Source organism: Aquarana catesbeiana, linkage group LG03, assembly GCF_042186555.1.
Source record: "Aquarana catesbeiana isolate 2022-GZ linkage group LG03, ASM4218655v1, whole genome shotgun sequence".
In the NCBI taxonomy this organism is placed as follows: domain Eukaryota; kingdom Metazoa; phylum Chordata; class Amphibia; order Anura; family Ranidae; genus Aquarana; species Aquarana catesbeiana.
In genome coordinates, this window is record NC_133326.1 from 126,806,665 (window position 1) to 126,819,856 (window position 13,192).

The following is a 13,192-nucleotide window of genomic DNA, read 5'->3' on the forward strand; positions in this document are numbered from 1 at the left end:
TATCATTCTTATGGTGTAGGAAATCGCTGGCTAAAAAAGCTGATATCTGAATGATGCCTGTAGCTGCACCCATCATTCAGATATCCCCGCTCAAAGTCAAGGACGTCATATGACTGTGGGCGGGAACTGGTTAAAAATTGCGGAGTATTGCGGGGTATTGCAGAGTATTGCGGAGTAGTGCAGGGTATATTGCGGGGTATATTGCAGAGTATTGCTGGGTATATTGCAGAGTAGTGCCGGGTATATTGCGGAGTAGTGCAGGGTATATTGCAGAGTATTGCGGAGTAGTGCAGGGTATATTGCTGGGTATATTGCAGAGTAGTGCCGGGTATATTGCAGAGTAGTGCCGGGTATATTGCAGAGTAGTGCCGGGTATATTGCAGAGTAGTGCCGGGTATATTGCAGAGTAGTGCCGGGTATATTGCAGAGTAGTGCCGGGTATATTGCAGAGTAGTGCCGGGTATATTGCAGAGTAGTGCCGGGTATATTGCAGAGTAGTGCCGGGTATATTGCAGAGTAGTGCCGGGTATATTGCAGAGTAGTGCCGGGTATATTGCAGAGTAGTGCCGGGTATATTGCAGAGTAGTGCCGGGTATATTGCAGAGTAGTGCCGGGTATATTGCAGAGTAGTGCCGGGTATATTGCAGAGTAGTGCCGGGTATATTGCAGAGTAGTGCCGGGTATATTGCAGAGTAGTGCCGGGTATATTGCAGAGTAGTGCCGGGTATATTGCTGGGTATATTGCAGAGTAGTGCCGGGTATATTGCAGAGTAGTGCCGGGTATATTGCAGAGTAGTGCCGGGTATATTGCAGAGTAGTGCCGGGTATATTGCAGAGTAGTGCCGGGTATATTGCAGAGTAGTGCCGGGTATATTGCAGAGTAGTGCCGGGTATATTGCAGAGTAGTGCCGGGTATATTGCAGAGTAGTGCCGGGTATATTGAAGAGTAGTGCCGGGTATATTGCAGAGTAGTGCCGGGTATATTGCAGAGTAGTGCCGGGTATTATGCAGAGCATTGCGGGGTATTATGCAGAGCCTTGCGGGGTATTATGCAGAGCATTGCGGGGTATTATGCAGGGCATTGCGGGGTATTATGCAGGGCATTGCGGGGTATTATGCAGAGTATTGCGGGGTATTATGCAGAGTATTGCGGGGTATTATGCAGAGTATTGCGGGGTATTATGCAGAGTATTGCGGGGTATTATGCAGAGTATTGCGGGGTATTATGCAGAGTATTGCGGGGTATTATGCAGAGTATTGCAGGGTATTATGCAGAGTATTGTAGGGTATTATGCAGGGATGGCTGAGCATGGAGGGATGGATGGATGTGACTGCAATTGTCACTGAGCACCGCTGTGGGCACTACACATGCAGCCCACAGCGGTGCTGCCATCCGATCCCTCCCCCTCTCCCCTCGCACTGTACCGATCGGTACACAGAGGGGAGGGAGGAACCGGCGTCATGACATGACGCCGGTCTGTTGACATGTGATCGCTCCGTCATTTGACGGAGCGATCACATGGTAAACGGCCGCGATCAGCGGCCGTTTACCGTGATCCGTGATGTGCCGGGTCCTCTGGACCCGGCGGTCACGGAATTTCTCGGGTGCGCGCCCCAGGGGGCGCGCGAGAGCAGTATTCTGGGAGGACGTCCATGGACGTCCACCCAGAACTAGCCGACCGCGCTGTTGCCGTCTTTCGGCTATGGCCCGGTCGGCAAGTGGTTAAGGGCACAGGGCATAACAATCTTGGCGTACCTAGATGATCTATTGCTAATAGACCAGTCGGTGGCTCGTTTGGAGCAAAGTGTACACATTACAGCCAGTTACCTGAAAGGTCTGGGTTGGATTCTCAACCTAGAGAAGTCTTCCTTAAAACCGCTAAAAAGGCTGGAGTATTTGGGCCTGATCATAGACTTAGCCCAGAAAAAGGTGTTCTTGCCTCAGGCAAAAATCAACTCCATAAGAGAGCTGGTGCGGATGGTCAGGTCGAAAGGAGATCCCTCCATTCGCCTTTGCATGAGGTTGTTAGGAAAGATTGTGGCTTCATTCGAAGCGGTTCCCTATGCCCAGTTCCATTCAAGACTGTTGCAAAACAGTATCCTGTCTGCTTGGAACAAAGCAATTCAAGCTTTAGACTTGCCAATGCGGCTGTCCCCAAGGGTGTCCCAAAGCCTTATTTGCAGTTCCTAACCCAGAATCTACTGAAAGGAAAATCCTTCAGACCAGTTATCTGGAAAGTGGTAATTACAGATGCCAGCCTTTCGGGCTGCGGAGCAGTACTAGAGAAGACAACTGCCCGGGACAGTGGTCAAGAACTGAAAGAGCCTTGCACATCAACATCCTAGAGATTCGGGCAGTGCATCTGGCTCTGAAGGTCTGGACTTTCAGGTTATGGGATTGTCCTGTCAGGATCCAATCCGACAATGCCACAGCTGTGGCCTATATCAATCACTAAGGGGGGCACCAATAGTCTCGCAGCGCAGACAGAGGTGAACCATATTCTAATTTGGGCAGAAAGGAATATCCCATGCCTGTCCGCAGTCTTCATTCCGGGAGTGGAGAATTGGCACGCGGACTACCTGAGTCGCCAGCAGTTTTTCCCGGGGGGAATGGTCCCTTCACCCCGACATTTTTTGGGCTCTTTGCCAAAGATAGGGGACTCCGGACATAGATCTTCTGGTGTCCAGATTCAACATGAAGTTAGTCAACTTAGTGTCCAGGACAAGGGATCCACTCGCATGCGGAACAGATGCGTTGGTGACCCCGTGGGATCAGTTCTCACTGATTTATGCTTTCCCCCCTATTCAGTTGCTGCCACGACTTCTTTGCAGGATCAAGATGGAAAAAAAGCCGATATTCCATCCTACCTTAAGATTGCTAAATTTAACGGCTTGGCTATTGAAACCTACATTCTGAAGAAACGTGGGCTTTCCGGGTCAGTTATCTCTACCTTGGTTAATGCAGCTTCCAGAACCATATATTATAGAGTCTGGAGGGCTTATGTTTCCTGGTGTGAATCCAAGGGTTGGCACCCTTGGAGGTATATTATAGGCAGAATTTCTGCCTTTCTACAATTAGGGGTAGAGATGAAGTTGGCCTTGAGTACTATTAAGGGCCAAGTCTCAGCTTCATCGGTTTTATTTCAAAGACCGCTTGCTACACATTCTTTAGTCCGGGGTTTTATGCAAGGGGTGATGCGGATTAATCCGCCAGTTAAATCACCTTTGAGCCCTTGGGACTTGAACTTCGTCAGTGTTACAAAAACAGCCATTTGAACCGATACAGCATATTCCCTTAGTCCTTCTGACAAGGAAGTTGGTGTTCTTGGTTGCTATATCCTCAGCAAGGAGGAGGGAATTGGCTGCTCTTTCTTGTAAAGAGCCATACTTGATTGTTCATGAGGACAGAGTGGTGTTGCACCCTCGTCCAGGTTTTTTGTCAAAAGTGGTCTCAGGTTTCCACCTGAAGCAAGATATTGTCCTGCCATCGTTTTTTCCAAAACCATGTTCCAGGGAAGAGAGGTCACTACATTGTCTTGATGTAGTGAGAGCCATCAAAGTCTATTTAAAGACGCCTGCTCAGGTCCGGAAGACTGATTCCACCTTTTCAAGTCAGAGCGCACTCTGCCAGGGCGGTTAGTGCTTCTTGGGCAGTGCGTCACCAGGCCTCCATGGCTCAGATCTGTAAGGCCGCAACTTGGTCTTCAGTACATACGTAGGCGTGCGCAGGGGGTGTGCCGGGTGTGCCTGAGCACACCCTAATCACCAAGGTTGCCAACCATGCAGTGTCTGTAAAAAGCCAGAGGCTATAGTTGCTGTGCATCTCTTATACCCCCTTAACCAATGGCAACGACACTGTACCCACCTTCTTCCCCAGCGTGCTTTGATGTTACAACGGGAAGTGGTGGCAGCTGGAGCGGGCAGGAGAGGCAGGAGAAAACACAGCCTGCAGTCTGGGACTGACTTTATCCTACCAGGAGAAGGGAAGCTGGGCTGAGCACAATGTAGTCAGTATACATACATACACACATATGAAGGTGTGCTTGAGCTTTGGGGTGCACACCCTAATGCTATTGCTGCGCACACCTATAAGTACATACATTCACCAAGTTTTATCAGGTGGATGTAAGAAGGCATGAGGATATCACCTTTGGGCGCAGTGTGCTGCAGGCAGTATAGGTCCTCAAGTCTGGGGGTGCCCTAGGGGTTGTGTCTCCCTCCCCTCAAATAGCATTGCTGTGGGATGTCCCACACAGTGATTACTATGGTGCTCTGTGTCTTTTGATGTACAATAAAGAAAATAGGATTTTTATAACAGCCTACCTATAAAATCCTTTTCTTGGATTACATCACGGAACACAGAGGTCCCTCCCCTCTTTTTGGGGTTTAAGTATATTGCTTTGCTACAAAAACTGAGTTACTCCTGGTAGAAGGAGAGGGGGTATATAAGGAGTGAACTTCCTGTAATGGGTATACCGGTGTCCATCACCTGAAGGTGCCTATATACCCACATAGTGATTACTATGGTGCTCTGTGTTCCGTGATGTACTCCAAGAAAAGGATTTTACAGGTAAGCTGTTATAAAAATCCTATTTTTTGGCCTAAAAGCAAAACGCTATGTGTGGCAGAAAACTAACACTGCCCATCACTCTGAACACACCATCCCCACTGTGAAATGTGGTGGCAGCATCATGTTGTGGGGATGCTTTTCTTCAGCAGGGACAGGGAAGCTGGTCACAGTTGATGGGAAGATGGATGGAGCTAAATCCAGGGCAATCTTAGAAGAAAACCTGTTAGAGTTGGCAAAAAAACTTGGGATTGGGTCATTTTCCTTCCACTTAACAATGATGTGCAACTGTTGGTCTATCACATAAAATTTCAATAAAATACAATTACATTTTTGGTTGTAACATGACAAAATGTGGAAAATTTCAATGGGTATGAATACTTTTTCAAGGCACTGTATGTATACATTGACAAGGGCTTTTATGGAGTTGAGTTTAGGAGCTTTGGGAAAGAAAAATGCTAAAAGCTCCTAAACGCAAGTTTTGGAGCTGTAGCGTACATGAAGCCTAAGACTGGCCATAGGTGAATGGCTAGCCGATTGATAAAAAAAATCTCCCATTCACACAAGCACTTTTAACCCCCCCCCCCTCCCCCATTCTGGTCAGTTGTTAGCCAATTTGTAGACGTGCTAAGAAGGTGCAGTTAGACATCTGCTATTCTACCAAAGCAGTTCTTTACAGTAGAGTGATACTTCTTTCTGCCATTCCACTTTAGGGTGAAGCTCACAATACCCTGTGAGCAAGCAAGATTTTGCTCAAATTTCAACCAATGCTAACGGGTAGGTGGAGCAAGCAGATAGGAGTCTGTTCTGAATCTAGTACTATTGTCAACACAATACCATTCTTTTTTCCTCCGTTTTCTAAATCAATCTCTTTGAAGTATATCATCTTGATGTGCTTTGTTCCACTGAGCTATTATTCATCAGATGTGTGTTTATGTCATAATAATGTTATGTTTACTTTAGTGGGGGTGTCAGGCTTTGTTGTCAATTACTATGATTTCAGTGATGGGATTTAGGAGTTCCTGAAAATGAGTGTCTGTGAATCATGTCAGAAATGTCTGGTTCATCGGTACTCAGGGTAAAGTATTAGACTGTAAGGATTCTTATGATAAAAAATGAAATTTGTATTACTTGTGCTCATAATTCCTGTCTAGGTGTGAAATATTTGACCTCTAAATTAGTTTTAATAAATCTAAGGTTTCCACTTGATTTTCTGACTACAATGGATTTTCCTATTAGCACCTGCATTATCTATAGAACTGTGTCATCTTGTCTTTGTGTAACTTTTTAGATGTAATGAGCACCATTTTTTTTTTTTCTCGAGGTATTTCTGATCCTAAGGAGGTGTAGCTTACAGGACACTGTGAAGGGTGATAATGAAATTCTCTGAACTGAATACTCTGTGTTTTTGCAGATCCACTGTGTGACAGCCCCAGATGTCAGTTCTACCTGGAATCGGGACAGACGGCCAGATGAGCAATATACACAAGACATGTAAGTGTTGGGGACCTGTGAACCTGCATGGCAATCCAAAAAGTAATCTGTGATTATGTAGGATATAATCTTTTGATTTGTATACTAAATTAAGTGATAGTAAGGGCTAAATTCAGGGCGTGACCGGATGGGCGGGTGTGTGCTGAGCCGCAGCATGGAGTGTGTGTGAGCGAGGACGCTGTGTGCTCTACCCTACCCCCGCTCCCCTACGAACACACGGACGGCTGGCCGGGAGAAGCAGGGCTCGCTGCGGGCTGGACGATGCAGCGATAGAGCGCGGAGAGAGTACCTGGTGATCCCGTGCCTTGCCTCGTCACTCCCCCCGCTGGTTCTTTTCATGTCATGGTGGGCTGTGTATGCAGAGGAAAAATCCTGGGCGTGACGTCACCCTTTACACTCTGCTATGCTCTGGAGTGAAACAAACGGCAAATAGCCCTTATTCTTTTGGCGCCATAAAAAACGAAGACCTCTAGAGCGGTACAGTATGTATGTACAGGTATCGACATTGATATGTAAGTCAGAGACTGCTTAAAGAGTCTGCTTAAGAAACATAGTATTATTGATACTTTTTGGACCGGCTCAACACCTGGTAATGTGACATTCTTGTATTAACAACAAACAAACAACACAAGCTTCCTAGGCGTTTCAGTGCCCTGTTTGACTGGCTGGGCGGGTGCACAATACTCGGGAGCTAAAAGACATAATATTGAGAGTAAATATCGCTCATATTTTTTGTGCTGAGTTTAGGTTGGGTTTGGGAGTAGTAGGGTAGAATATTAATCCTCCATCTTCCCTCCATCCTCCCGTCCTCAGGCGGTGTTACCCTCTATTTATCACCCGCGAACTAGCAAAAGCAAAAGGCTCTGGACTTTTTCAGCAACTGTAAGGGCGGCAGGCTTGGTGGTGGGGCAGGATTTGCTGTAGGTGTACCCCAGCCATTGTATACTGTTGGTGCCTACTTGAGCCGCCTTGGACAATCTTTGCGTTCCATAGTGGAGCTTGGTGGGGGAGTAGTACTGACGATTAACGCGGCTGGGGTGTATAAGGGTGGAGAGTATTGTCTTGCTTCGGGCACTTTACTCTTTAAAGCATTGTGGTGCACTCTCTGCACAACGGGCAGATAGGTGTATAGGTTTTCCTTTCCTTCGTCTCCCCCTTAGACCCTCTTGGGCTTTTTGGATGCTGACGGAAACTAATCTGTTGCTATAAGAGTATACATATAAGAGTAAATGATGCAGAACCTACGCTCCTCTAAAGAGAAAAACTCGCAGCACGCCGCAGCAGCAACGGAGGCAGCAAAATTGGAGCAATATGCTCATGCCTCTGCTCTGACCCCTCTAAAAAAAGGGGGCACAGCTGAAGTCACAACAGGGTGGGGCATCGGATAGGAAAAGCCAGGGTCAGCCTCATCCACAGCCCCCCGGGGTTGCGCCGGCTACCCAGCCTTCTAAAATACATAGTAATAAAGGTCTGGGGCTAAGTGAACAAAATATAAATGTGAATATGGAGCCAATAAGCGACCCAAACTTGCCCCTGGATAAAGAGCCAACCTTAACGGACGTATTCATGGCTGTAGGGGCGTGTAACGGCTCGCTTAAAGATCTCTGTGAACAGATGAAAGGTGTTAAAGCAGACCTGTTACTGGTCAGACAAGATCTACAGAAAACGGCAGAGAGAACAACAGCCCTGGAAGTAAGAATCAGTGGGCCAGAAGATAATGTATCCCCAATAATCAAAGAAATAAAATGGTTGAAGGAACAGATATCCAAACAAGCCTCTAAATTGGACGAGATGGAGAACAGGAGTAGAAGAGATAACGTGAGGCTGATAGGACTACCTGAAAGAAGCGAGGGCGCCAACCCGATTGAGTTCCTAGAAAAATGGTTGGGGGAGCTATTTGGGAAAGAATCATTCTCGGCCTCGTTTGCCATTATAAGAGCTCACAGGATCCCCTTCAGGGCACCGCCGGAGGGGGGGCACCCTAGACCCCTCCTCTTGAGATTTCTCAATTACAAGGATAAAGTGACTCTGTTACGGAAGATCAGGGAGGCAGGGGAGGTTTTCTTTAAAGGCGCAAAAATATCGTTTTACTCTGACTTTTCACCGGATCTGCAGAGGCGTAGAGCAGAGTTCACCCAGGCAAAACGCAATCTACAAAAATTTAAGCTGCCATACGCCCTTCTTTACCCGGCAAGGTTGCGGGTTACGGCCCTGGAGGAAACTCTGTTTTTCAACTCTCCTGCTGGGGTTGAGAAGTGGCTTGAAGACAATAGAGAAAAAATTACGAATCTCATGTAGAGGAATAGGGAAGATGCAATAGGCTGGTGTATCAATAGGGTGTTACGATAGGGTATTGGGAGGTATAGGGGTTTTATCTTTACTTTTTCTTTTTTTCTCCTTTGTGGGTTGTGTTCCTTAATATTCCACCCCTACCTGCCATCTGCTAATGGTCTTTGTTAATTGGGGGATTGGGGGGGATGGGTGCACATAGTTGTCTGCATGAGGGGAGGTGTGTGGGAAGACTTGGTGTAAAAGGGTGGTGTTAGTGGATGAGTTAACGGTTGGCAGTGTTCTCTATGATGGAGAGATGTGGGGTAGGCCTGGTCTGTCTGCAGGAAACCCACCTAACCAAGGATACCATTCAGCAGTTACAGATGAAAAAATTTCTACACCAATTTCACGCGCTCCACTCCTTTTTTAGTAGGGGGGAGAGCATCATATCATGGTGAAAGCTGGGGTGAAATTTTCCTGCAGACAGGTCAGTATAGACGAACTGGGTAGATATATCTTTCTACTCTGCTCCATTGATGGTGCCATGTATGTGGTGGCAAATATATACATCCCTCCGCCCTTCAATCTGGATGTCCTGCTTAAATTGAACGAATTTCTGCTAGATAAAAAAGAGGTCCCGATTGTAATTGTAGGGGACTTTAATGAGGTCTTAGACAAAAGGCTGGATAGATTCCCGCTACGAAAATGCTCAGAGGATTCAGGGAGGAGCCGGTTAAGCCTATTTTTGGAGGAAGTGGGGCTAGTAGATTTATGGAGGGTGCGGAACCCAGGCGTGTTGCAATACACCTGCTGCTCTGCGTCATACTCCACGCTCTCAAGGATAGATCTAGTCCTGGGAAATGACACGGCACTCCAGATGCTAGAAAAAATAACGTATTTGCCAAGAGGCATCTCAGATCATTCCCCCATGGTGGTTACACTAAATCTAGGAGAACCTAGACCCCGGAAGGGTTGGAGTATAAGCCCGTACTGGTTTGAAGTAATTAAAAAATCAGATGGGATTCTCCCCACCCTAAGGGAGTTTGTTGAGATCAATCAGGGAACGGTGTCCCCCCCTGTGCTATGGGACGCCCTCAAGGCTTTTCTTAGAGGGGTCCTAATACAGCAGATGGCTAAATTCAATAAAGAGGCTGGGAGTGAGGAAGAGAGCTCTCTGAGGGACGCTCTTGAGGCCGAAAATAACTTTATTAGAAATCCAACCCCGGAGTCGGAAAGCACTTGGCAAGAGAAACAACAAGTGTATAAACTAGTGGCCATACAGAAAGCTGAGACTAGGCGCCTACTTCAGAGACAGGAATCTATGGTAGAGGGCGAGAGAATGGGAAGGACACTGGCTATGCTAGTAAAATCAAATGCAGCTCCATCCACGGTCCTCGCCATTAGATTGCAGAGTGCAGATATAGTATCAAGCACCCCAAAAATAGTACAAGCCTTCAGGGATTATTATAAAAAACTCTATTCCTCTCAGAAAAAGGGAAAGGAGGCTAAGATGGAGGACTTCCTCAGGGGGCTGTCGATCCCCACCATATCACAAGAAGAAAGGGTCACATTAGACTCCCCAATAACTGTAGCAGAACTACATCAAGCAGTAGCGAGCATGGCAAGCCTCAAGTCACCCGGGCCTGATGGTCTTCCAATTGAGACCTATAAACACTATGGCGAAGTGTTGATCCCTGAACTGCCAAAAGCTCTGGGTGGGGCGCTTGAGGGGGGGGCCAGCTGCCTGCATCAATGCTAGAAGCAACAATCATTGTGCTACAGAAAGAAGGGAAAGACCCCCTGGACGTGGCCGCTTATAGACCAATTTCTCTCCTATGCACTGATAAATAAATAAATTGATTCATGAGTACCAGGCGGGTTTTTTAGCCAATAGATCTACGAGCTTGAACATTAGAAGAGCGTTTTTGAACTTACAGTCTCCAACGGAGAATGAGGGTTCGAGAGCGTTAATGACCCTCGATGTATCCAAGGCTTTTGATAGCATGGAGTGGGGCTATATGTGGCGTGTGCTGGAGAAATTTGGATTTGGCCCGTCCCTTATAGGGTGGATCAGAATGCTATATACCTGCCCCAAGGCAAGATTAAAAATTAATAACGAATTTTCGGATTGGTTTGAGTTGGAAAGGGGGACGAGGCAGGGGTGCCCACTCTCTCCTCTGCTGTTTGCGTTGGCGATGGAACCCCTGGCCATCTCCATAAGGGAAAGCCGTGCGATAACTGGCTTCCAGAGAAAATCGGGCGAGGAAAAAATCGCGCTGTATGCGGATGACATCCTGTTATTCCTGGGGGATTCGAGAAATTCACTACCGGGTGCGATGAGGATAGTGGAGGACTTCGGTAGTTTCTCTGGCCTAGAGATAAACTGGGAGAAATCCGAGTTTTTGCCGATAGACCCCATAAATGAGCTAATAGCATGTGATATGCCCCAGATGGTAATGGTGGAAGCCCTGAAATACCTGGGAATTGTTCTGATGAAGGACCCCACCCTATATATCAGCAAAAACCTTGCTCCTCTATTAAAAAAATTTAAACAAAAAATAGGAATTTGGAGACGCCTGCCTCTGTCAGCTGCAGGAAGATGTAATTTAATAAAAATGGTATGGATGCCACAATTGCTATATGTTCTGCACAACTCTCCAGTCTGGATTGGCAAGAGGTGGTTTAAAAGAATTGATAGCCTCTTTAGGGAATTGATATGGAAGGGGAAGCAAGCCAGGATTCGTCTTCGAGTGCTCCAGCTTCCCACTCGGGAGGGGGGCCTTGCCCTTCCACATCCTGAGTGCTATTTTCTTTCAACTCAGTTGCAGCAGTTATTGGGATGTGGGATACTGAAAGGAGGCACCCCCAATGGCAAGTTGCTATTGTTAAGTGCCCCACATAACACAATAATTGAAGCTCTAGAGGCGGACATGTTCCATGACGAATTCCCAACAATTAAACTGATAACTAAACTCTGGAAAACAGTCAAGAAAATGATGAGGTATGAAGATCCAACAGTCTACTCTCCTATTTGGAACAATCGCAACTTGCAGGAAGTCCTTAAAATAGGCACATTCAGAGACTGGGAGAATCTTGGCATCAGAAGGCTAAGTCAACTCTATAACGGCACCAAGTTAAAGAAATTTCCGGAACTAGCCAGGGAATTTAAGTTGCCACGGAGTTCTCTCTTTCTGTACTTCCAGCTAGAACATGCCCTTAAAGCTCAATTTAAAGCCCAGACTCCGAGATGGGAAGAGATGCCTCTATTTCAGAGTATAATTCAGGTAACCCCTACTAGAGGGGTAATATCAAGAATTTATGATCAATTAAGTAAATCAGACAACAGCGGGGGGATACTCCACGGGCTAAAGGCTAAATGGGAAGAGGATATAGGAGGAATGACCCAGGAACAATGGGCGAGAACCTTGGAGTTGGGAGTTCAGGTCTCTGTATCCCCTTCACAGCGGCTTTAACATCTGTTGCTGTTAAATAGAGCCTATTATACACCTAAAAGACTTTTTAAGTTTGGGAGAAGGCCCAATGACAATTGTCCCAGATGTCGGGGGACGGGAGATCTCATCCACATGTTGTGGAGGTGCCCCAAGTTGTTCAGATACTGGGAGGAGGTGACCGGGAGTTTGGGAAATATTTTTGGCACTACAGTGGCAAAGGAGGCCATAGTCTGTATTCTGGGGCATAGAAGAGTGATGGGAGAGAGACAGAGCATTACGCTAGCCATTACGCGGGCTCTGTTTCAGGCCAGGAAGATGATAACACTAAGATGGCAATCAAAGGACCCCCCTACTGTGAAAGACTGGATCTCTACAATTAACGAAACCCTGGGTAGGAAAGATTGGAGTATATAAAGAGGGGCAACCTTCAGGAATTTGAAAGTATGTGGAAGCTATGGACAGAGAAGATGAGGCGTCCGTAATAGTGGGCAAGGCGCGGAGTTGACCAAGAGATGGGCTTAATATAGGTATATGGGTAACTGGAACCCTTGATGGCAATGAGTGCTATAGTGAGGTGGTTTCGATATGTATATTTTTAGCCAAACAAATAATCTAGATGGGCACATGTTAAACATTGGGGGAGGGTTGGGGGGGGGGGGGATTTGGGAACAGGTAATTTTTTTGTATAACTCCGGCTAAGTCAGTAGACGACGGGCATGGGGAGCCCATAAGTCTGCTTTTATATACCCTTCTTTTCTTATTCTTTCCTGTTTCTCTTTTTCCTTTCACTCGTTCCTTTTTTCTCCAAACTGGCTCAGAATAAGATAAGCTTCACCTGATATCGGGCCTTAGCATAGCTACAGCTGGGCTTAGGAGGTCGGAGAAACAAAGGACTTGCTGGTAAAGTTATGTAATAAAGTCTTTTATTGTGATGACATAAAAGGAAATGAGGAAATGCATAATCCACTATGATGTGAATCTGAGAAGGCGACAGTTAATGAACATCGAGCTGATTTAGCCCTCTAACTATTGTTCACTGAAGTGGAATAAAAAAAAAAAAAAAAGAAAAGAAAAAAAAGGGCTAAGTTCACCTTTTACAGAAAAGATGATAAATGTAGATATTTTTGCAGGAAAAAAATGAAAAAAATGTGTGCATTTATTATTTTTTATGACCGGAGCCTGCAATGTATTGCACCCACAATCGCAGGTTCAATGTCAGACTCCTGCACACTCTCTGCTTTCTGACCTTACCTTGATGCAGTCTTTCAGTTAGAACGTGTGAATTTACTACGAGCACACTAATCAGCACACTCATAGTCAGTTGAAAACTACAAGTCGTATTCCGCTGTAGAAGACAGGACTTGTAATTTTATTCACAGATCCACGTGAAATGAATGATGAGTTGAAC

General features: G+C 46.3%; 1 protein-coding gene across 4 annotated transcripts in view; it reads left to right on the forward strand.

The window, feature by feature from the left end:
- The window catches only part of KTI12 (KTI12 chromatin associated homolog), an 83,656-nt gene that overhangs the window by 50,713 nt on the left and 19,751 nt on the right, over positions 1-13,192 (forward strand). For all 4 annotated transcript variants that reach the window (XM_073619188.1, XM_073619191.1, XM_073619190.1 and 1 more), the window contains exon 6: positions 5,982-6,061. In XM_073619188.1, coding sequence (XP_073475289.1) covers positions 5,982-6,061 — 80 coding nt within the window. The remainder of the gene's footprint in view (positions 1-5,981; positions 6,062-13,192) is intronic.